Genomic DNA, 23,033 nt, shown 5'->3' with positions numbered 1-23,033 from the left:
TTATATACAATATATGTAGTTATATATTGTCAAAAGAGTTGAGATCTCTACACACTGGCCATATACCATCGGCAAGTAAAAGGACATTATACCTAGTTCTAACAAGTGATTAAGAAATATATAAGAGCTCTGACATTAGCGTATTGTATTAATAATCAAATGTGTAATGATTGTTGTCATGATTACAAAGAAGTTACAATGAAGTTATAAAACTGAGAAACAGTTACAAAATCAAATGAAAAGATTAATCAGACAAAAGTAATATACAAGCTGAAGTGGAGTAAAGGTCGAGATTTCACAATGAGTTTACGAAGAAAAAGAAGAATATCGGTTGACCAGTACGTCATCGTGCTACCGGAAGTGGCTGCATGGCCTCATAAGGAAGAAAGCAACATCTCCTTCTTAAGCAATAGATGGCCAGCTGAGAGAGAATAAAAAATGCAGCAACAGAGGAGAGGATGTTCTTCCTCCACTCTCCTACCATGGATTAACCTACAAGAGTATGTGAGCAGCCTATCATCGCAGAATGGACTTCAAGAGATTTGCAGTTGGATCCAAGGATAACAGAGCACAAGGGAAAGGGATGCTGAAAGGCTTGACCCTCTCAATCTCTACTACATCTAATGATTCTTTAATGGAAGTAAAAAGTTAAGTGATAAGTGTGCAAAATATCTTAAAGCTTCTTAAAGGAACTTGGGGCAGGATCTGTGAAAAAATAAACATGCATTTTAAGTTTTTTAATGCTAATGGGTGATGAAGCGTTCAAAACCAAAAAGAGTGAGCCCACCCACGTATCTCTGCATTGCCTTGAACAGGCTGTGTGCTGCATAATGTCCTGCAATTTGGGCCCGAATTTCCCGCGCAGTCCTGCGGACGTGACGTCAGATGACGCTGAATAAGCGTCTATGACGGCTTTCGACTTGGATACGGGAAGAAGACAAGCGCAGTGGACCCAGACTAGTGTTTGGGTAGTAATGGATTCTGCTATGGCCAGCAAACGACCCACCACCACACAAAGTCCACTGAAAAGTCATACTAAGAAGAAAACAAAGGTTTTATCAGCGGCATGTTGTGTAGAAACGAAATTACAACCAAAGCGGGCTGGCACCTGAATACACATCGGATACGTGTTGGACTCATGGAGGCAGCTTCAACTTGAATTGGGACTGAAAACAGATGCTGACATGGCTCATTTCCTAGTAACCAGGTAAGAAAACATCACAGGTCATGTTTAGAGCTTGATTTGAAAATCATATGAGATCACGAGGACTCACAGTGACCTAACGTGCAAAGTAGCGTTAGCTGCAAACATGTAGCTTAGTCCACCGCTGTGTAACACTGAATAGTTACAGACTGCGCATTTTCCACGGTCCTTTAGTCTGAAACCGAATAGTTAGAAATATGTCCCTTTATATACGGGACTGAAAGCCCAACCTGTTATCCAGAAGGTGACGTTAGCAGCTGGATGTAGCCACAGGCTAACGGTTTGTTTGTGTCTGTGTAGCAACATTAGCCGCTTACACACAGCAATCCCTTATCAGAGACGATCTCTCTGTCCCCCGATATGCCGTCTTTGCTTTCGCCTGTGCCTTTCAGACTGCATCAACCGTAACTGTAAATCGCCGCGCTTGTGTGTCGCTACACACAGCGAGCAGCTTCCCGGCTGCTTCGTGTGTGTAGGGGATGAGGCATCAGCTGCACTGCTGTGAAGAGTTCATGCGCGGTCCCGCGCCAGCTCGGCTGATGGCTGCAGTTACCCTAATGACCGCAACGGCCGTCGTGTCACTATTGAGTTTTATTTCTTGATCCTGCCCCAAGTCCCTTTAAAGGTTACTCTAGCCTACCAAATTGAAACAGTCCCTTAGGGTTTACAAAAAGCCCCTAAAATTCATCCTAGCACCATACCAAGTGCTCAGATTATTTAGAGGAGAGCTGTCGTTAACAGACGTGGCTGGTGGCCGTATCTGACTCAAGGGCTATTCAAGTCAGGTGCCAAGCCAGCGGAAGCAGGGTAGACGTTCAGACGTAGGCAGTAAGAAGCTAGGCCCATTTTAAAGTATCACCTTGTAGGTCTAGGGACCTAACCCTTATAACTGAAAGCTGGTCCAGTACCTCCTGAACAGGGGTATACTCAGGATCTAGCAATATATATAAATGTATAACTGTTGGGACCCACAGATGAAGTCATTCATTGTGGATTTCAAAATGGGCTCTGAACTGAACTCAGTTTTCCAGAATTCCCCAGTCTTCACACTGAGGTGCCAATTCAGCTTTGAGCTACTATTGGTCAGGGTGACAGACCCCCCGCTGACCAGAGAGTCACAACTCCAGCTGCTTCCTTTGCTCCCTCTCTTCTCCACCTCTCTCCCAACGGGGCTGCTGCCCTCAAGTTCTCTTCTCCCGGATTCTTTTGGGCTGCTGAGAGCTGAAAGCTAAATTTCCAGCAGGTCCAAAGAACTTCTCCTCACTGCAGCAACACAATCTGATCTGTGATCTCAGGTCAGGTTATTGGTAGTTTGCTTGCTACACGACTAATTTGACGTTAGCTGAATTATGTTTCACACAGACTCAGGGTCTTTGAAGCAACTAACCATATTCTATAATGTGGCATCACGTCACACACGCACGCACACACACACACACACACACACACACACACACACACACCTGTATATAGTACATGTTAGTTAGATTGTGTGTTTTCTTCTGTTAAATTAAAGATTTTTGAACCTTCATGCTGTCTATTTAATATTGTACAAGAGTGAATGTTGCCAACCTCGACTCTGTCAAAGACTCCTTCAACCATTACAGCTGTTATGGTCATTTTGGCTGTAGTTATTAAGTTAATTATTAATCAGTCACCAACTGACAGTTCAGTACCTTTTTATGAGACTGATTTGGTGAATTGGCTCTTTTCCCTTCTTCAAGGGTGGTGCCCCGAGGTGATCTAATGTAAATTGGATCTTATTATTTATCATAATTAATAATTATCCCTGATAATCATGAATTATTATTGATAGCCAAATTTAACCCAAAACTCCCTATTAATGTTGCATACTGCACTACATATGGTGCCCCGCGTGAGGCAGTGAAGCTGTTGGCAATCATTTATAAATGTGCAATATTAATTTCAGCATAATTTGGCCGGTGCTAAAATTTAAGATTCACATCTTCAAGTGTTTAGCCAAAAGTCTTTGCATTTAATCCCGCTAGTCTACTACAGGAGTAGACATTGATTTGTACTTACAAACAGTTGCATTGTGGTGAGAACTGATTTATCCATCCAATTTATAACCCATTTGATTAACCAAAATCTTTTAGGTTATTAACTGCCACTTTGAGCCATTTGCTATTGCCGCTATTGATTCACGTTGAAAGTGCTCTGTAGAAATTGTAAGAATTTCAGTTCAGCATTTGAATATCCTGTATCTGTTGCATTCTAGTCAAGCTGTCCTCATGTTAATCACAGCGTGCCATTGGCCCTGTGATACAAAGAAGTAGTGGCTGTTACTGCCTTGCATTTCAGTCTGAGTAAGAAGCAGAGCCGGAGATAGAGCCACAGTGTGCTACCAGCCCTGTGAAACAGAAGTTTTGTACTTTAGCTGTTACTACCACGTGTTTTAGCCTGAGTCAACGTTAAGAGACAATCCTCTGACTGTTACTGCCCTGCATTCCAGTTAGTGCCTGTTGAAAGTTTGGTAGGCAAAGTTACGCTTGTAAACTGTCTTTATCTTTATTGGCCCCAATCTGTATGCCCACAAGAGCCACTAGATTGTGCCAGAGCCACCCCTCCTCAACAGGAAACTGCCCCCGACAGTGTAGGCCATAACACAGTTTGGTTAGGTTAGTGTACTCCCCCCAAACTACACTACAGAGTGTCTGCCAAAGCAACACCATAGCCAACCGCACTGATTGTTGTTGGACAACTTGTTTAACAATAGATAACCCCTGTGTAGAGTGATTTATTTCTTCTCTGGCACAGAGTGTAAAACCTGGCTGCCCTGAAGTCATTAGCAGGTTAAATCTCAGTGAGTGCAATGAAGAGATAGAGTCCCTACTTAAGGACAGGTGTGATACACAGACTGCATCCACAGACCAGTTGTTAAGATGTTTGCATCTGATCTTCCACAGACAAACCAGCCTTGCTTTTCAGAGCAAAACAACCCTCGAACAGGAGGTAGAACTCCTTAAGAGCACATAATTCTAGTCTCCTCCATGAAGTTCAGATGGCTAATAAGAGAGCCATGTGCTATTTAGATGACATGCACTCAGCAGAGTTAGATCTTTGCTCACACAAGGAAGAGTTGTTAAGGCTTAGGTCAGAACGTCTTTCCTCACAACAACTAAATCCATCCCTGTACTGACGGTTGGCAATGAGTAACTTACTTTCTTACAGTTACAACAGGCAACCTTGGATTTGTTAGCAACAGCAGCAAACTCAACTTCTGAATTTAGTAATAGCCAAACATTATGCTATTGAGACTAAATTCTGATTGGACACCACTGTCCAACTTTGTTAATACACTTTGAATAGCTCCTTCGTGGTATTTCCTTTGTTTTTCAATGAATCAACTGTTGTAAACCCTAGTTTAGGACACTGCATTCTGACCTCACAGAAGAAGACATACATATGTCCTCGTCCAACACTGCTTTACAACATTACCACACTGTCAAACAAGGACTTTCACATTTGTGAGTGTTTGGAAAAGAAAACAGGAAAAGATCTGGGATGGCACAGTAATGGTAGGGATCAGAAATGTCGGTGCGAAAAAACAAAAAAAGTTTCTTTCTGCATAAAAGTTCTGCCAATCAAAGACTACCAAATCAAACCAGAATATGTTTTATTTTATATTCCTCAAAGTAGCCACCTTTTGCTTTGATGACTCTTGGCATTCTCTCAATCAGATTCACAATAACTTTGTGTATTGAGCATGGAGAGTTAACAGCTGCATTTATATAATTTAACATCACACACTAACGTTACAGTGTTGGTGAGTAAGTATCTGAGGTGAGATGACTTTATAATTAACAACCAGTCACTAATTTATAACAGTCAGCAGGTGACGCCTCATCATGTGCTTGTTAACTTCATGTGTTTTATCACCATATGTTGTAGTTGATGGTTTCACCACTCGATGCCGCTGTTGTTTTAAACCAGCTGTAGATGAAGGCAGGAGGACAGTTATCACCTCAATAGCTGAGATGTACTTTACATCTCCACAAACAACGACACAGTTTCAGTATCAAACTAAGTCTCAACGGATCATTCAGTGTCAACTTTACACTCTAACTTCAGTCACAACCTACAACAGGCTGCTGACCGTCTGGAGGAAACTGAGGTTCGATGTGGTGTCCATGAACACTTTGTGATCACTGGACAACACACTGGACCTCCTGAGCTGCAGCAGTGGTCTGGTTTTATCAATAGTATCAGTCACATCGTCCTCCTCTGCTCAGCCTGTTCTTTCTCACACAAACTGGAACAAACGACAGCCCGAAGGACAAATCCAAACATGTAATGTCTCCTTGAAGTGTGAACATTTCTGACGGGAATTCAACTAGTTTGCTTTGACATTTTCAAAGATTAACTGAATACTACAAACTTGTGTCAGATTAAACCTGAACAAGTACGTGTTCAGAACCAGAAGTTCACTGTTCTTCTGACTCGAGTATCTGCAGAGTGAAATGTGTCAGTTTTCCTCTCCGCTGCCCGAGCACCATTACTGACAGTATGTTTTTAAAATGACAAGAAAAGATCTTAACACAGGTACTAAATTACCTGAGATAGGGTTAGTGTTAGGATTTACATTAGTTACATTTTCCATTGTTCCTCCCATGCTTTGTGTTGTCTGACTGGATGTGGTTGTAAATGACAGTTAATGATTTCTCAGCAGAAATAAAGGCTGACTGATCTGCCTGTGTTCGGCTCTTGTTGCAATGGAAGTTGAAAGCAGTTACTGTGAGTCACACAAATGAGACCACGTCTGTCAGATCAACTGATAAAACATAACAGAGCAAAACACAAAACACAAGATAACCGTCATTGTCCATAATCAACCCAACCTGTACAACATGCTGAATCCTCTTCATTCCACACACACTTCAAACAAGAGAGTTGTGTCGACACAGGTGAGCTCAGGGGAAGTATTTACACTATTTATTCCTTATTCATGGATGAAAACAGTCTGTTGATGACCTACACGTCACCACACAGCAAACGCTTACATATGTTGCGTATTTTGGACATTTTCAGCCCGTACAGCAGCGGAGTAAAGAGCGGCTGGCATGTCAGGAAGTACAGTGATAATAAAATGGCCAACATATCAGGAACACTGCTCATATTAAACCTGCTCTGTAAGATCTGAAAACAAACACCAAAGGAGAAGTTGAGCAGAGAGGCGAGGTGAGGTGTGCAGGTACTGACGGCTTTCTGTCGGTTCTGTTTGGAACCAGAGAAACAAACTTTGAGAATCTTCATGTAGGTGCAGATGATTAAAAATAGAGGGATGATGACGGAGATGACAGTGTAAAAGAGTCCGTAAATGTTATGTAGTCTGGTGTCATAGCAGGCCAGTTTAACCACAGCGTAGTTCCCACAGTAAACTCTGTTAATGATGTTCCCACACAGCTGCAGAGGAGCGCTCAGTGCTAACCCTACAAGAATCCCAAGAAAGGGGAAAATCCATGTTACAGCAATAAGCACAGCCAATGTTTTAGGTGTCATACGTGTGTTATACTGCAGAGGACAACAGATAGCAAGATATCTGTCATAAGACATGACGGCTAAATTCAAATACTCTATGTTTCCATAAGAGTATAAACAGAAAATCTGCAGGAAACAAAGAGAAGCAGAAACAGTGTGAATGTCAGAGAGAACCTGAAGCAGAAGGAACGGAAACAACCCTGAACTACCATACAGTTCATTTACAAACAGGCTGCACAGGAACATGTACATAGGTTCATGTAAGCTCCTGTTCATACAGATAACCACAATGAGCAGCAGGTTGGAACAAATGATTAAAATATATAAACACATAATAATCATGAAATAGAGATATTTTAAAAGCCCAGTGTCGAAGTAGGCACTCAGAGTGAAATATGAGACCTGTGTAGAGTTTGTCTTCATCATCGTGGCTCATCAATCACAACTGTTTAACACATGAAGTCAACATGTCTCCTGCTGTCTGAGGTTGGTGTGCAGCTAAAGCTTCAACCACACACAGTAATGCATCATCCAATCATAACTACATCCAGCTGCAATCAAAATTATTCAACCCCCACTACAAATTAGGTTTATTGGCAAAATGTACAAACTAGCAGCTGTTTGCAATAAACAAATCAAACAACAAAAAATTTGAATAGCTCAACACAACTAATATTACAAGTGGTTTCTCCAAATTCAACACAAAATGCCACTTTTAATGACGACTGCAGTCTCAAATTATTCAACCCCTTCATGACGAGCATCTTCAGTACTTAGCAGAGCACCCTGCTGCAAACGTGATGCACAGCCAGACACCAGCTTCTGGCAGCGTCCCTGAGGAATCTTAGCCCATTCGTCAGGGGCAGAGGCCGTCAGTTCACTAATGTTCTTGGGTCTTCATGCTGCAACCGCCTTTTTCAAATCCCACCAGAGATTTTCAATGGGGATCAAGTCAGGCAACTGTGATGGCCCCTCTAGTATCTTCCAGGACTTCTTCTGAAACCAAGCCTTGGTGGACTTGGAGGTATGCTTGGGATCATTGTCCTGTTGGAAGGTCCAATGACGCCCAAGCTTCAGCTTCCTCACAGATGTTATAACATTTTCTCCCAGGATTTCCTGATACTTGATTGAATCCATCTTGCCCTCCACACGCTGCAGGTTTCCAGCGCCAGAGGAAGCGAAGCAGCCCAGAGCATCACTGAGCCGCCGCCATGCTTCACTGTAGGCAGGATGTTCTTCTCAGCGTGTGCTTCATCCTTCCTCCTCCAGACATACCGCTGATCCATCGGCCCGAAAGTTCCAGTTTTGTTTCATCACTCCACAGAACAGAATCCCAAAACCTCTTTGGCTTATTTAAATAGTTTTGAGCAAATTGGAGCCGACTCTTCTTGTGCTGTTGGGTCAGTAGTGGTGCACGTCTTGTAGTTCGGGCTTGGAGCCCTTCAGTGTTTAGTATGCGCCTCACTGTGCAGCTGAAACCTCAGTGCCTGCTGCCACCGAGTGTTGCTGCAGGTCTTCTGCAGTCAGTCGAGGGTTTTTGACCACCTGCCTCCTCAGGACTCTGGTGGCAGCCGTTGACAGCTTCCTCTTTCTGCCACGTCCAGGAAGTGTAGCCACTGTTCCTTTGACTTTAAACTTGCAAACTATGCTTCCAACTGTATCTCTAGCAACATTCAGTGCCTTTGCTATCTTTTTGTATCTTTTTCCTGTTTGTGCAAGGCAGTGATCTCTTCTCTGAACGTTTTGGTCAATTCTCTTGACTTAGCCATATTTCTAACATGCAATGAAACGTCACCGTCAACAGTCCAGGTATCTGAGGTGTTCGATCTCATCACACCTGATGCAACTAATGAAGCCCTTGGTTGGTTGCATCAGTGCTTGAGACCTGATATGCAAATGTGTCTCTTATGAGGAATTCTATTCAGGGGGTTGAATATTTTTGAGACTGCAGTTGTCATTGAAAGTAGGATTTAGTGTTGAACATCGATAAAATCCTTGTAATGTTAGTTTTATTTAACTTTTGAACGTTCTTGTGTAATTTGTTTATTGCAAACACCTGAAAAATTATAAATTTTGCCAATAAACCTAAAATGCAATGGGGGTTGAATAATTTTGATTGCAACCTTATATATATATATATATATATATATATATATATATATATATATATATATATATATATATATATATATATATATATATAAAAATACATATATATACATATTTAACTTCATATATATAATTATATAAATAATTTTATGTATATATATAAAACTGTATATATATATATATATATATATATATATATATATATATATTACAGTACTGTGCAAAAGTTTTAGGCAAGTGTGAAAAAATGCTGTAAACTAAGAATGCTTTCAAAAATATAAATAATAATTGTTTATTTTTATCAATTTACAAAATGCAAAGTGAGTGAACAAAAGAAAAATCTAAATCAAATCAATACTTGGTGTTACGACCCTCTGCCTTCACACCAGCATCAGTTCTTATAGGTACACCTGCACAGTCAGGGACTTTGTAGGATTATAGTCAGTGTGTGATCAACCAGTTACACCAAACAGCTGCCAATGATCATCAATGTAACATGTAGGTAGAAACAGAACAGAAACAGCTGTAGGAGGCTTAACACTGGGCGAGGTGTGGAAGACAGTTTCATGTCCCAGGTCATACACCATGGCAAGACTGAGCACAGCAACAAGACACAAGGTCGTTATACTGCATCAGCAAGGTCTCTACCAGGCAAAGAGTTCAGAGCAGACTGGGGTTTCAACATGTGCTGTTCAAGATCTTCTGAAGAAGCACAAAGAAACGGGCAGCGTTGAGGATCGTAGACGCAGTGGTCGGCCAAGGAAACTTGGTGCAGCAGATGAAAAACACATCAAGCTCATTTCCCTTAGAAATCAGAAGATGTCCAGCAGTGCCATCAGCTCAGGACGGGCAGAAACCAGTGGGACCCAGCTACCATCTACTGTCCGGAGAAGTCTGGCCAGAAGTGGTCTTCATGGAAGAGTTGCAGCCAAAAAAGCCAGACCTCCGACATGGAAACAAGGCCAAGAGACTCAACTGTGCATGAAAACATAAGAACTGGGGTGCAGAACAATGGCAGCAGGTTCTCTGGACTGATGAGTCAAATGTGAAATATTTGGCTGAAGCAGAAGGCAGTTTTTCCCCGAAGGGCTGGAGAGCGGTACAATAATGAGTGTCTGCAGGCAACACTGAAGCTTGGTGGAGGTTCCTTACATGTTCGGGCTGCATTTCTGCAGATGGAGTTGGAGATTCGGTGGATTAATGGTCCTCAATGCTGAGAAATACAGGCAGATACTTATCCATCATGCAATACCATCAGGGAGGCGTATGATTGGCCCCAAATATATTCTGCAGCAGGACAACAACCCCAAACATACAGCCAATGAAGGATGTGAGGAAGCCTACATCCACAGAAGATCTGTGGTTAGTTCTCCAAGATGTTGGGAACAACCTACCAGCTGAGTTCCTCCAAAAACTGTGTGCAGGTGAACCTAGAAGAGCTGATGCTGGTCACACCAAATATTGATTTGATTCAGATTTCTCTTCTGTTCATTCATTGCATTTTGTTAATTGATGAAAATAAACTATTAACACTTCATTTTTAAAAGCATTCTTAGTTTACAGCATTTTTTCACACCTGCCTTAATCAGTATTTATTTGTATAGCACCAGTTCACAACAAAAGTCATCTCATGACACGTTCCACATGGTGTAAACCAAACTCCTTGATAAAGGCAGCACTGATACAACACTGATTAATTTCATATGAATAATAATAATTAATATAAACCACAATGTCTTTGAAGATGATCTTGGAATCAGTAAATAAAAAACTTCTGATGGAAGGTCAGTGCATCACAAACCTAACGTGGTGTCTTTATGGATATCACAAAATAATTACTACTATTTTACAGAAACAGACACATATTATAAAACATGCCAACTGTAATTTCATGTGTCATTTAAAAATATCCTATAATCTAAACAGTTCACCCTCCATGATATTTCATATTTACTGAGCATAAATTAATACAGATAAAGTTACATACTACATATATTGAAATATATAAATAGCACACATACACTCATGGAAGGATGCTACAAAGGTTTTGCAAAAAGATTGATTACATTTAATTTTCATCTTATTGCCAAACGTGTGTCAGATCCTCACATGAATGTAATATGTGAATGATGTTTGAATCAGTGTTTCTTGTCAGGACTCCACAGGTTCTGAGTCTGTAGCAGATCTTTACACTAACACCAAGGTAAGCCGTTAAAAAATCTGGATCAAACATGTAAATAATGTTTCTGATTTATTTGAATGAAAACACATTTAACTGCACTTTCTTTCACACTGAATGCTTCAGTTCTGCAGCTGAACTTCAGCTGTCACACTTTAACACAAATCCATTTTCAATGTCTCAGCAAACACTGAAATGTGTCAGAGGTCATAAAAGACGAGACTTTTACATATGATGCGGATTTTGGACATATTCAGACCGTACAGTAGAGGGTTGAACACAGGCTGGCATGTGAGCCAGTACAATGACAGAATAATTCTCAGCATATTGGGAACACTGTTCATATTAAACCTGCTCTGTAATATTTCAAAACAAGCCCCAAAGGAGAAGTTGAGCAGAGAAGCGAGGTGAGGTGTGCAGGTACTGACGGCTTTCTGTCTCGTCTGTTTAGAGCCGGAGAAACAAACTTTAAGGATCTTTATATATGTGTAAAAGATTACAATTAGAGGACCAAAGACTGACAGGGCAGTAATGATGAGTCCATAGATGTTATTGACTGTGATGTCAGAGCAGGCCATTCTGACAACAGAGTAGTTATCACAGTAAACTTTCTCAATAATGTTCCCACACAGCTGTAACGAGTTACTCAAGGATGTCATCACAACACACAGGAATAAAGGGCAAACCCACGTTAGAGCAACGAGAAGGGCAATTTTGTTAGATGTCATCCGGCTGTTGTATTGTAGAGGATAACAGATGGCAAGATATCTGTCATAAGACATGACGGCTAAGTTTAAATATTCAACACCTCCATAAGAGTATAACAAGAAAATCTGCAGGAAACAAAGAGAAGCAGAAACAGTGTGAATGTCAGAGAGAATCTGAGTCAGAAGGAACGGAAACAACCCTGAACTACCAAACAGTTCATTTACAAACAGGCTGCACAGGAACATGTACATAGGTTCATGTAAGCTTCTGTTCATACAGATAACCACAATGAGCAGCAGGTTGGCACTGACAATTAGAATATATAAACACATAATAATCATAAAGTAGAGATATTTTAAAAGTCCAGTGTCAAAGTAGGCAGTCAGAGTGAAATATGAGACCTGTGTAGAGTTTGTCTTCATCCTCTTTTCAGCTCTCAAAGTGTTTTTCAGTAGAGGAACTATTGTAGAAAAGAAATGTAACATTTTGATACAGACTTTCAAACTAAACCATCCAAACACACAAACAATAGTTTATATTGAAAATATTCACAAAGAATAAAATCAAGATGAAGTTAAATGAGCAGAAGATTAGCACTGACAGTGAAAATATGTAATCACATAACAATTATAAAAGACAAGTATTTAAAAATCCCCGTGTCAAAATATGAATCCTGTGTAGAGTTTGTCTTCATCCTTCTTTCGCTTCATGAAGCCGTTCTAACACTGTTAAAGCACGAACTCTCTGTAGTGTTCAGATTACACACAGTAAACTAAATCATTATCAGAGACACATTTTCTATTATTACCACTTGTCTCTACAACACTAACATGAGACACAACAGTCAGAGACATTATCTGTCCACCTGCTGTCAGACTTTTAACCCCGTGAGGTCCGAGGACGCCCACAGCAGCAGTCTGACCTCACTCATCTACCTGCTGAGCGAACAGACTCTGTATCTGTACAAATAAAAACAGAACGTCACAGAATCTCACTATCAGTAAGTGTTATTTTGTGTTACTGTTATTTAAAACATTTTTATAAAAGTAAAAAATAAAAATAGGGTAAGGTGAATAAACAGCTTTGCTGGAGGTGAACACACCATTAAACCACCACCATACTGACGCGACTGGTTAAAAAATGAACTATTACTAAGAATAAATCACAATCACATTAAGAAGAATTACATTACATGTTATGTTTTCATATTTTATTTGGACCATTGGCTCCATGAAATTATAGATTTCCATTTGTAAATCACTAAACTTCATGAGTGAACTGACGGCAAACTGACACCGTGTAGTCATGTGACGGCCAGCGGACGAAACCCAGCTTCACTTATCTGACGGTGAGCTAGTTAGCTGCCCTGCATAGTTCTACACTAGTGCACAGAAATCATTCCTTATATACTGCTGCTTTATACAGTTACATCAGTTACAGTTGGTGAAAATCAAAGTTATTTGTTACAACAGATAAATGATATAAAAATATAATAAATAAAGTCCCCCATCTGAACTAACTTCACTGCTACCACTTCTACACGTTGGGTCTGAGAGTCGCGACAAGACAAACTGTTTCAGAAAGTTGCAGCGGTGTGAACTTGGTTTTTCACAACGCTGCAGACGATCTTCTGTCTAAACAGGTCTTTAAAATAATGTCTAATGAATGACACTAATGACACTAATGTCGACCACTGAGCCCTTAACCATCTTAACATGTTGATTGAAGCAGCTGTGAGGCGGTTGCACCAGTGCTGTCTGGCCGGGTGGTCCGAGGATGTCGTAGGCCTTTCTGTACTCCATGCTTCCTTTGCTGATGTTAAGTGTGTCTCTGTAAGCAGAACTTTTGTGTCCTCACCTCGACGAGAGACTTCAGGAGGAGCTGACCAAAAGGATGTTTTCACCTCCTGCTGTCTTACAAAGGACTTTAAACCTGCTGAGGCGTCAGTGTGACATTTAAGTTGTAACTTCTGCCGACGATGAAACTGTTTCAGTTGTTGCAACCCTTAAAATGTTCGTCCCAAGTTAGAAATCATGTTCGAACTAGGCTGAGTTTGAACTTATGCATGTCTGGTACAACCCAGTGCACAACCTTCAGCGTGCAGCTCCAAAACCACCAACACACCAACACTGCACCCTCATTTCAACCTGCACACCTGTATCTGAACTTCTCAGGTTCAAGAGATGCTGCTCTTCATCATCAAGTCCACGAAGGACGAACATTTATTATTTATTATTATGTCATTAAGAAAAATCTCATTTCAGGGTGTGGACGAGTCCTAACACTTGTCATCACAACAGCAGTAAAGACGACAGAAGACACTGCAGTCGTTGCATTTTAACACACGTTCAGCTCATCCTGCAGCATCTGTGTGTATTTCTCTAAAAACAATTAAACAACGATCCAACATGAACAAAACTAACATAACAAAAAGCCGCTTATTGTTGTATTTGTTTCTGACATGATTAAGAAATGAGTGTGTCGGCTGATCACGAGGTCAGACTGCCGCTGTGGGCGTCTCCCTGACTCGACAGGGTTATAAGAGGAAGAGTTGGAGCCTCGGCTCAGCTGGAGGAGGTCACAGTGTGACTGCAGCAGCAGTTATCAGCTGTCACCACCTGTCTCACACTTTAAATAAGCTCATGGTGAGTTTGAATTGCGACAGATGGTATCAGAACATTAATGTGTTTATGATGATGATGCTCTCTTTCACTATAACACATCTCAACTTGTTAAACTTTCACACAGCTGTGAGAAAATGTTCTACCACTGAACAGTGTTAATAATTCTTTGAAGCAGGATGACGATGAACTCTACACATGTCTCATATTTCACACTCGGTGCTTACTTTGACACGGGGATTGTTAAATACTTATATTTCCTGATTGTTCTGACTTTTTACATTTCAATCATTTGTGCTAATGTGTTTCTCATTGTGGTTATCTGTATGAACAGGAGCTTACATGAACCTATGTACATGTTCCTGTGCAGCCTGTTTGTAAATGAACTGTATGGTAGTTCAGGGTTGTTTCCGTTCCTTCTGACTCAGATTCTCTCTGACATTCACACTGTTTCTGCTTCTCTTTGTTTCCTGCAGATTTTCTGTTTGTATTCTTATGGAGGTATAGAGTTTTTGACCTTAGCCGTCATGTCTTATGACAGATATCTTGCTATCTGTTATCCTCTACAGTATAACAGTCTTATGACATATAATAAGATTGCCAAGCTCACTGCTCTCATATGGTTCTACCCTCTTCTCATCAATATGCTCTTCGCGGCTGGTCTGACCTTCCCTCTGCAGCTGTGTGGGAACATCATTAACAAAGTGTACTGTGACAACTATTATATCGTCAGACTGGCCTGCTCCGACACTACAGTCAATAACATCTTTGGACTTGTCCACATGTTTACAGTCATCTTTGGTCTCATAGTTTTAATCATTTACACGTACATCAGGATCCTTATAGTGTGTTTCTCCGGCTCTAAACAGACGAGACAGAAAGCCGTCAGCACCTGCTCACCTCACCTCGCTTCTCTGCTCAACTTCTCTTTTGGATGTTTCTTTGAAATAGTGCAGAGCAGGTTTGATGTTCAGAACAGATTACCCAACATGTTGCGCATTTTTCTGTCATTGTACTGGCTCACAGTCCAACCGCTCGCCAACCCTTTACTGTACGGCCTGAAAATGTCCAAAATACGTGATGTATACAAAAACCTGCTTTTTGGTGAGAAAATGTAACTTCAGATGTTATTTGACGACAAACAGATCTGCTGATATTCAATCCAAACAAATGAGTTTATTAAGTGACGAACCTTTTGACACTTGTATTGACTGTGACTGCATAATTCATATTTTTACATGAAACATGGAAAAAAGGTTGATTTGAATCATTCAGGTTTACTTTAAATCACCAAAAATTGATTCATGCATTTTGTTTTATTCCCTGTTCTAAAATATTTTTTTTCATTTCACCATTAAGCACTTTTTAACTTTCTGAACGGTTCTATATTCTCATTATTATCATTTCTCATAAACACTTCTGTTTCCTGAAAAGCTCCAAAAGCTTGTTTGGATTATTCCGCCACTTACGCCTTTTTGTAAATTTTAAGCATTTAAAATGTTAAATTTAATTTGTATAAATCTGTGAATTGACTCCCTGAGAACCCAGAGATACACTGAATATGTTAAAATGCACAGTATGAACCACTTATTGACAATAAAGTCAGTTTGTGATGTATAAGTGTCATGTCTCTGACATTAAAAACTTCAATTCTAACATTACAACATTCACCACATGTGAAATACTCAGTTTATAATTAAAGCTTCATATCTTACAGTGCAAACCAAAGTGTGTGTGTAGAATTGAAAAGCATGTAAATAAAGCTCACAGTGAGACACTGAAACCATCATCCTACCGGAGTGTGACTCACTTTAACTTCTACTGTTAAACACTGAGTGACCACACAGATAAAGCTCCTGTATATTCTCATCATTTACTCCAACAGTCCACTGATAAACACCACATCTGAGACAGAGGCAGTGAGGCCGGAGGTAATGGCTGGCTGGGACTGGACTCTTCTGAAAGGTGTTTCTGAAACGTTGCTCTCTGCGTATGTAAACACAATATAATCAGAACCTTTCCATATACTGCACTGCTGTGTGTTGGTGTGTACTTTCTGCCACAGCAGCAGCTCTGTGAGGCAGCATTATTGTAATAAATAAAATCAAACTAAGATTTCAGTTTGTTTCGATTCCTGCTGTTGTAATGAAGTCAGTGTTCAGGTACGCAGCAGGATGAAGCTGAACGTTAACATTCACATAATGTCAGAAAATGTCTCTTCACACTTCTCTCTTCAGCGTTATATATATACATATATATATATACATATATATATACATGCATACACACACACACAAACATGGTACTGCTCAATTATTACCTTTACAACATGACTTATTAGTGTTAACTTATTACTGAACTGAAAAGAGATGAATGATAAACTACACAGGCTTTTTTATTTCACACTTCCTGCCAACTTTGACTCCAGGGATGTTATATCCCTGTACTTACTGAGCATTTCATCAGTATTTAAAAGAATGCAGGTTTGAGGCTTTTTCTGCATTGGCTTCACTTTAGAGACCTGGAGTCAAATCTATTAACCGTGTGTACACATGGAAAGTGTACTTACACCACTTTCCATGCAGGTTTCTCAATGTATGAATCCACAGAGGGACAGACTGTTGGTACTGTACACATCTCTAACACCATGTGCACCATGCAGCAGTGTGATCACACTGACCAGACTGATGAGCTTCCAGCTGACTTTAGTGTGCACCGTCCCTGTGTCATGAAAAGGTTAATTCATCCACAATTTTACAGCATCAACACTAAGTTTGAGTCTGTTTATGTGACAGAGCAAAAGACAAACTATTTATATGTTGGAGTGTTGAGGATGAGTTCTGGAGTCTCACAGTCTGAGGAGTGAAGCTGCTCTGTAGTTTGGTGGTACGGCAGCAGATACTTCTGTATCTGTTGTCAGACAGCAGCAGACACTTCTGTATCTGTTGTCAGGTGACAGCAGAGAATCTTTAACAAAAGAAAATAGAAAGTGTGACCTCGATGGGACGACTCTACAGTGGCTGATTAAACCATCTACAGAGCATCAGTGACATCACTGAAGTGAGACGTCTGCACAGAGATACAACAAGACAACACCCACCCAGACACAGTAGCTGTGTCCCAATTCAGGGGCTGCATCCTTCAAAGGACGCAGCCTTTGAAGGACGCAGCCTTTGCGGCCTCTGAAGGCGAGTCCTTCAGAGGTACCTTCGAAAGCCGCGTCAACCGTTAAATGGGACGGTCTAGCCTTCGGAGTATTTTGTGGTTGCATCACCAGATGTTCCCGCCCTTACCCTTACGTCACGATTTCTGCTGCCCAGGCCCACAAAAGTGAAAATACGAGTAGAGAGTTTAACTGAAAAAAGTTGGAGGTTTTAAGGTCCCTTGAAGTTTAACATATCTGGCGTTGGATGTTCAAATGGGTAAAAACCGAGTATAAACCCAATCCCTACATTTAAATGTCAGATCTGTGCCACTTGATGTCGCCATTTTCTGTCTTTCTTTCTTTGTTTTTGGGACTGAGCCGCGGTGCGCAAAGAATCTTCATATATGGGAGGCCATGAAGGATAGTAGCAGTGCCTCCTCTAAAAAGAGGGAAAAGAAGGCTGCATTTGTGGGCCGCATTTGAAGGAACCTTCGAATTGGGACAGCCTTTGCACGGCGTTGTGACGTGATTGGCCTTCAAATGCGTCCTTCGAAGGATGCAGCCCCTGGATTGGGACACACATAAGCTGGGTCTCAATTCAGGGGCTGCCTCCTTCAAAGGATGGGGTCTTTGCGGCCTCCGAATGTGAGTCCTTCGGAGGTACCTTCGAGAGCCGCATCCACCATTGTTAAATGGGACAGTCTCGCCTTCGGAGCATTTCCTGGTTGCGTCACCAGATGTTCCCGCCCCTTACCCTTACATCACGATTTCTGCCGCCCAGGCCTGCGAAAGTGACGATCTACACCAGTTGATATCATCCTTTTCTTTCTTTCCTTCTTCTTTTTCGGGCGCGCAAAGAATCTTGGGATATGGGAGGCTGCGAAGGATGGTAGCGGTGCATCCTCAAAAAAGACAGAAAAGAAGGCTGCATTTGTGGGGTGCATTTGGAGGAGCTTTCGAATTGGGACGGCCTTCACGCGTCATTGTGACATAATTGGCCTTCAAATGCACCCTTCGAAGGATGCAGCCCCTGAATTGAGACACAGCCATAGTCTGTTCACCCTGCTGCCACCTGACAACAGATACAGAAGTATCTGCTGCCACTTGACAACAGATACAGAAGTGTCTGCTGCCATCTGACAACAGATGCATTAGTGTCTGCTGCCGTCTGACAACAGATGCATTAGTGTCTGCTGCCGTCTGACAACAGATACAGAAGTATGTGCTGCCATCTGACAACAGAAACAGAAGTATCTACTGCCGTACCACCAAACTACAGAGCAGCTTCACTCCTCAGACTGAGACTCCAGAACTCATCATCAACACTCCAACATATAAACAGTTTGTCTTTGTCTTCTGTCACATAAACTGACTCAAACTCATTGTTGATGCTTTAAAATGGCTGATAAATGAACCTTTTCATGACACAGGGACGGTGCAAACTAAAGTGAACTGGGCAGGAGACCGACAATAACATCTCAGAAATAAACTAATGGGGCACCATAAGTTAGCTCAGATAGCAGAGCGGGTGTCCCATGTGCAGAGGCCTCGCAGCAGTGGCCCAGGGCTCGAGTCCGGCCTGGACCCTTTGCTGCGTGTCACCCCCCCCCTCTCTCACCCTGTTTCCTGTCATCTCTCTAAAACTGTCCTATCAATAAAGCGATACAAAGGCCAAAAAAAAAAGAAAGAAAATAATAATGATGAGGTCAGTCTGCTGCTGTGAGCCTCAGACTACTTGAAAGGGTTAAAAGAAGCAGAGAGACTCAGAGTGACAACAGCAGGGTACTGACACACACCATCTTTAAAGGAACTTGGGGCAGGATCTGTGAAATTATAAACATGCATTTTAAGATTTTTAATGCTAATGGGTGATGAAGCGTTCAAAACCAAAAAGAATGAGCCCACCCTCGCATCTCTCCATTGCCCTGAACAGGCTGTGTGCTGCATAATGTACTGCAATTCGGGCCCGAATTTCCCGCGCAGTCCTGCGGACGTGACGTCAGATGACACTGAATGCGCGTCCTCGACCGGCTTTCGACTTGGATACAGGAAGTAAACAAACTCGGTGGACCCAAACTAGTGTCTGGGTAGTAATGGATTCTGCTACAGCCAGCAAACGACCCACCATCACACAAAGTCCACTAAAAAGTCACACTAAGAAGAAAACAAAGGTTTTATCAGCAGCATGTTGTGAGTCGAAACAAAATTACGAGCAAAGCGGGCTGGCACCTGAATACACATCGGATACGTGTTGGACTCATGGAGGCAGCTTCAACTTGAATTGGGACTGAAAACAGATGCTGACATGGCTCATTTCCTAGTAACCAGGTAAGAAAACATCACAGGTCATGTTTAGAGCTTGATTTGAAAATCATATGAGATCACCGAGGACTCGGGGTGCCCTAACGTGCAAAGTAGCGTTAGCTGCTAACATGTAACTTAGTCCACCGCTGTGTAACACTGAATAGTTACAGACTGCGCATTTTCCACGGTCCTTTAGTCTGAAACCGAATAGTTAGAAACATGTCCCTTTATATACGGGACCGAGAGCCCAACCTGTTATCCGGGAGGTGACGTTAGCAGCTGGATGTAGCCACAGGCTAACGGCTTGTTTGTGTCTGTGTAGCAACATTAGCCGCTAACACACAGCAATCCCGTATCAGAGACGATATTTCTGTCCATCACTGTGCCGTCTTTGCTTTCGCCCGTGCCTTCAGACTGCATCGACCGTAACTGTAAATCGCTGCGCTTGTGTGTCGCTACACACAGCGAGCAGCTTCCCGGCTGCTTCATGTGTAGCGGATAAGACCAACGCAAAGGGGGGAAGCCTCCTGCGTCAGGTATCGACGCGAGTGGCACTTGACCAAGCTTTTTTTTTTTTTTTATAAAAACTTTATTGAACAACTTTCAGTTACAGTCATAACATTGACTTGGAAAATACAAAACAAGTCTGGCACATTAAGGCACTTGACCAAGCGTCAAGCGTCTGACGAACAGGGATGAGACGGCATCAGCTGCACTGTTGTGAAGAGCTCATGCGCGCTCCCACGCGGCTCGGCTGATGGCTGCAGTTACACTAACGGCCGCAACGGCCGGCGAGTCACTATTGAGTCTTATTTCTTGATCCTGCCCCAAGTCCCTTTAAGGTTGTGTCTCATTATGTGGGAAGAATACACTTGTATTAGTCGTCTTGTGTTCTGTTGCTGATGAATGAATCTGTCATGACTTCTGTTTGTGATTAATGTTTCAGCTTCTTAAATATTCAAAGAGCAAACTAACCTTTATAAATCTTAAAGTCACAGTTCATGTAGTTAATCCACTCCATGATGCTGAGGCTGCTGAAGGAGCCATGATAAACTCTACTCAGGTTTCACACTTTGCACTTGTTGCCTTTGTGAACGTTGGAGATTTTAAATATTTACTTTTCATAATTGTTATGTGTTTATATATTTTAATCATTTGTTCCAACCTTCTGCTCATTGTGGTTATCTGTATGAACAGGAGCTTACATGAACCTATGTACATGTTCCTGTGCAGCCTGTTTGTAAATGAACTGTTTGGTAGTTCAGGGTTGTTTCCATTCCTTCTGACTCAGATTCTCTCTGACATTCACACGGTTTCTGCTTCATTTTGTTTCCTGCAGATTTTCTGTGTGTTCACTTACGGAGGTGTACAATATTTCACCTTAGTCGTCATGTCTTATGACAGATATCTTGCTATCTGTTATCCTCTACAATATAACACACGTATGACATCCAGAAAAGTTGTGATCCTCACAGCGTTTGTGTGGCTGTACAGTGTAATAGAAACTGTTGTCATGCCATCTCTGAGTGTTCCTTTACAGCTGTGTGGCAACACCATTCATAAAGTGTACTGTGACAACTACTCCATTGTTAAACTGGCCTGCTCCGACACCACAGTCTACAACATTTATGGACTTGTTTACATGTTTACAGTCATCTTTGGTCTCATCGTTTTAATTCTCTACACGTACATGAGGATCCTTATAGTGTGTTTCTCTGGTTCTAAACAGACGAGACAGAAAGCCGTCAGCACCTGCACACCTCACATCGCTTCTCTGCTCAACTTCTCTTTTGGTTGTTTCTTTGAAATAGTGCAGAGCAGGTTTGATCTGAGCAGAGTTCCCACTGTGCTGCGCATTTTTCTATCATTATACTGGCTCACATTTACACCGCTCTTCAACCCCATCATGTATGGAATGAATATGTCCAAAATCCGCATCATATGTAAAAGTCTTGTTTCTGGTAAAAGAACGTGAAACACTGTTTGTCGTTCTTCGTCTAACAAATGTCTTCATGTGTTTAAATGTTGAAATCTGAGAAGGGTCGAGCCTGAAAGTGACGGCTTCAGCCTCCTCTGCACCTGTCTTTGATTGTAGGTCATTATTTTGTGTGAGCTCTCTGCACATTTGTTATGCCTGATGAATTTCTTTACAGGAGATTGAATAACCAATGTTTTGACTGTAGAAAATATGTTTGTGTTCGTCAAACTGGACAAACATCAGGTAGCAGTTTTCCCTTGCGCAGAAATATTTTTGTTCAATTACAATTGACTCTGGATTCAGAGCAAATATGTGTCAGAGTCCTTCACAGGTGTTATTCCTTCTATAGAGACGACTGACTGCTAATAAAACATTAAACTTTCATTAATAATCCATTTTTTTATTAGATCAAACAACTGACTTCTTTTCTATCCATTCATTTCTCTTTTGAAATCAAAGATCTACAAGTTAGTGTTGTGACGTCTCCTGAAGTCAACACTACACAGCTCTCTGAGTCTTCACAGAATCCTTTCTGTTGTTTTAGTTCAAGCTACTTCATCTGCCTCACTTCAGTCACACAACACACTTACTTTACCTTCATTATGTTCAAAAACTACACTTCAGGTTGAAGCTGTTAGTCATCAGAACATTATGTACAAGTGATTCATTTTAATGTCATTTTAATCTTTGGATTTGATTCAGGTAATTATTCTTTTAAGTTTTGTTGACAAAGGTCATGGTTTATATTGTTGTTGAGTGCAGCTGCCTGCAGAGATCCAGGAAACTAAAGTCTTTGTTTGCTCTGACGAAGAGACGAAGAAAATAAGCAGCTGAACAACGTTTTGTTTCTTTCTGCTGAGCTGTCAGATTCATCTCCAACAGCAGGAAACAAAGACGACCTCAACGTGTTGACCTTTGTTTGTCTGAGAACTAGTCCTCCTGCACAACTACACAACAAGTACAACTGCACAACAACTACACAACAACTGCAGCAATGCTTTGAACTCAGTAGTGTAGAACTGCAGGCGGGCTGACAGTGCTGACATTGGTCTTTTTTCTGGAGTATCTTCAAATCCCCGAAGTCTATACAACCTAAGCTCAGCGGTTATGTAAGTTAATGAACCATAACAAATTATAAAAGTAGTTAAATTCTGTCATACATTCAAATATATGATTAATATAATATGGAGGGTTTCTTGGGGACCGGGATGATGGTGGAGTGTTTGAAGCAGGAGCTAACAGAGATGGCTCCAGAGATCGGAGGAAGATCTGGGTGAAGATGGAGG

The 23,033-nt window shown here is 41.3% G+C and overlaps 4 protein-coding genes across 4 annotated transcripts; 2 read left to right on the top strand and 2 right to left on the bottom strand.

Annotated features, from left to right (window-relative positions):
• Nucleotides 1-6,196: 6,196 nt before the first annotated feature.
• Nucleotides 6,197-7,129, bottom strand: LOC141018167 (olfactory receptor 11A1-like). Its single transcript, XM_073493072.1, has one exon. The coding sequence runs from the start codon at nt 7,127-7,129 to the stop codon at nt 6,197-6,199; it is 933 nt and encodes a 310-aa protein (XP_073349173.1).
• Nucleotides 7,130-11,191: 4,062 nt separating this feature from the next.
• On the bottom strand, nt 11,192-12,133 carry LOC141017850 (olfactory receptor 6E1-like). The gene has a single exon (XM_073492637.1). The coding sequence runs from the start codon at nt 12,119-12,121 to the stop codon at nt 11,192-11,194; it is 930 nt and encodes a 309-aa protein (XP_073348738.1). The 5' UTR covers nt 12,122-12,133.
• A 2,366-nt stretch (nt 12,134-14,499) lies between these two features.
• Nucleotides 14,500-15,438, top strand: LOC141011571 (olfactory receptor 6E1-like). Its single transcript, XM_073484753.1, has one exon. It carries the CDS (start codon nt 14,500-14,502, stop codon nt 15,436-15,438), a length of 939 nt encoding a protein of 312 aa, XP_073340854.1.
• A 5,376-nt stretch (nt 15,439-20,814) lies between these two features.
• On the top strand, nt 20,815-21,744 carry LOC141011564 (olfactory receptor 6E1-like). Its single transcript, XM_073484741.1, has one exon. The coding sequence runs from the start codon at nt 20,815-20,817 to the stop codon at nt 21,742-21,744; it is 930 nt and encodes a 309-aa protein (XP_073340842.1).
• Nucleotides 21,745-23,033: the final 1,289 nt, after the last annotated feature.

Source organism: Pagrus major, chromosome 2, assembly GCF_040436345.1.
Source record: "Pagrus major chromosome 2, Pma_NU_1.0".
In the NCBI taxonomy this organism is placed as follows: Eukaryota; Metazoa; Chordata; class Actinopteri; order Spariformes; family Sparidae; genus Pagrus; species Pagrus major.
This window is presented reverse-complemented; position numbering and strand designations above follow the sequence as displayed.

What these genes read in the sequence shown, in the direction of transcription:
- LOC141018167 (XM_073493072.1), bottom strand. Translation starts at nt 7,129, where the DNA reads ATGATGAAGACAAACTCTACACAGGTCTCATATTTCACTCTGAGTGCC.
- LOC141017850 (XM_073492637.1), bottom strand. Translation starts at nt 12,121, where the DNA reads ATGAAGACAAACTCTACACAGGTCTCATATTTCACTCTGACTGCCTAC.
- LOC141011571 (XM_073484753.1), top strand. Translation starts at nt 14,500, where the DNA reads ATGACGATGAACTCTACACATGTCTCATATTTCACACTCGGTGCTTAC.
- LOC141011564 (XM_073484741.1), top strand. Translation starts at nt 20,815, where the DNA reads ATGATAAACTCTACTCAGGTTTCACACTTTGCACTTGTTGCCTTTGTG.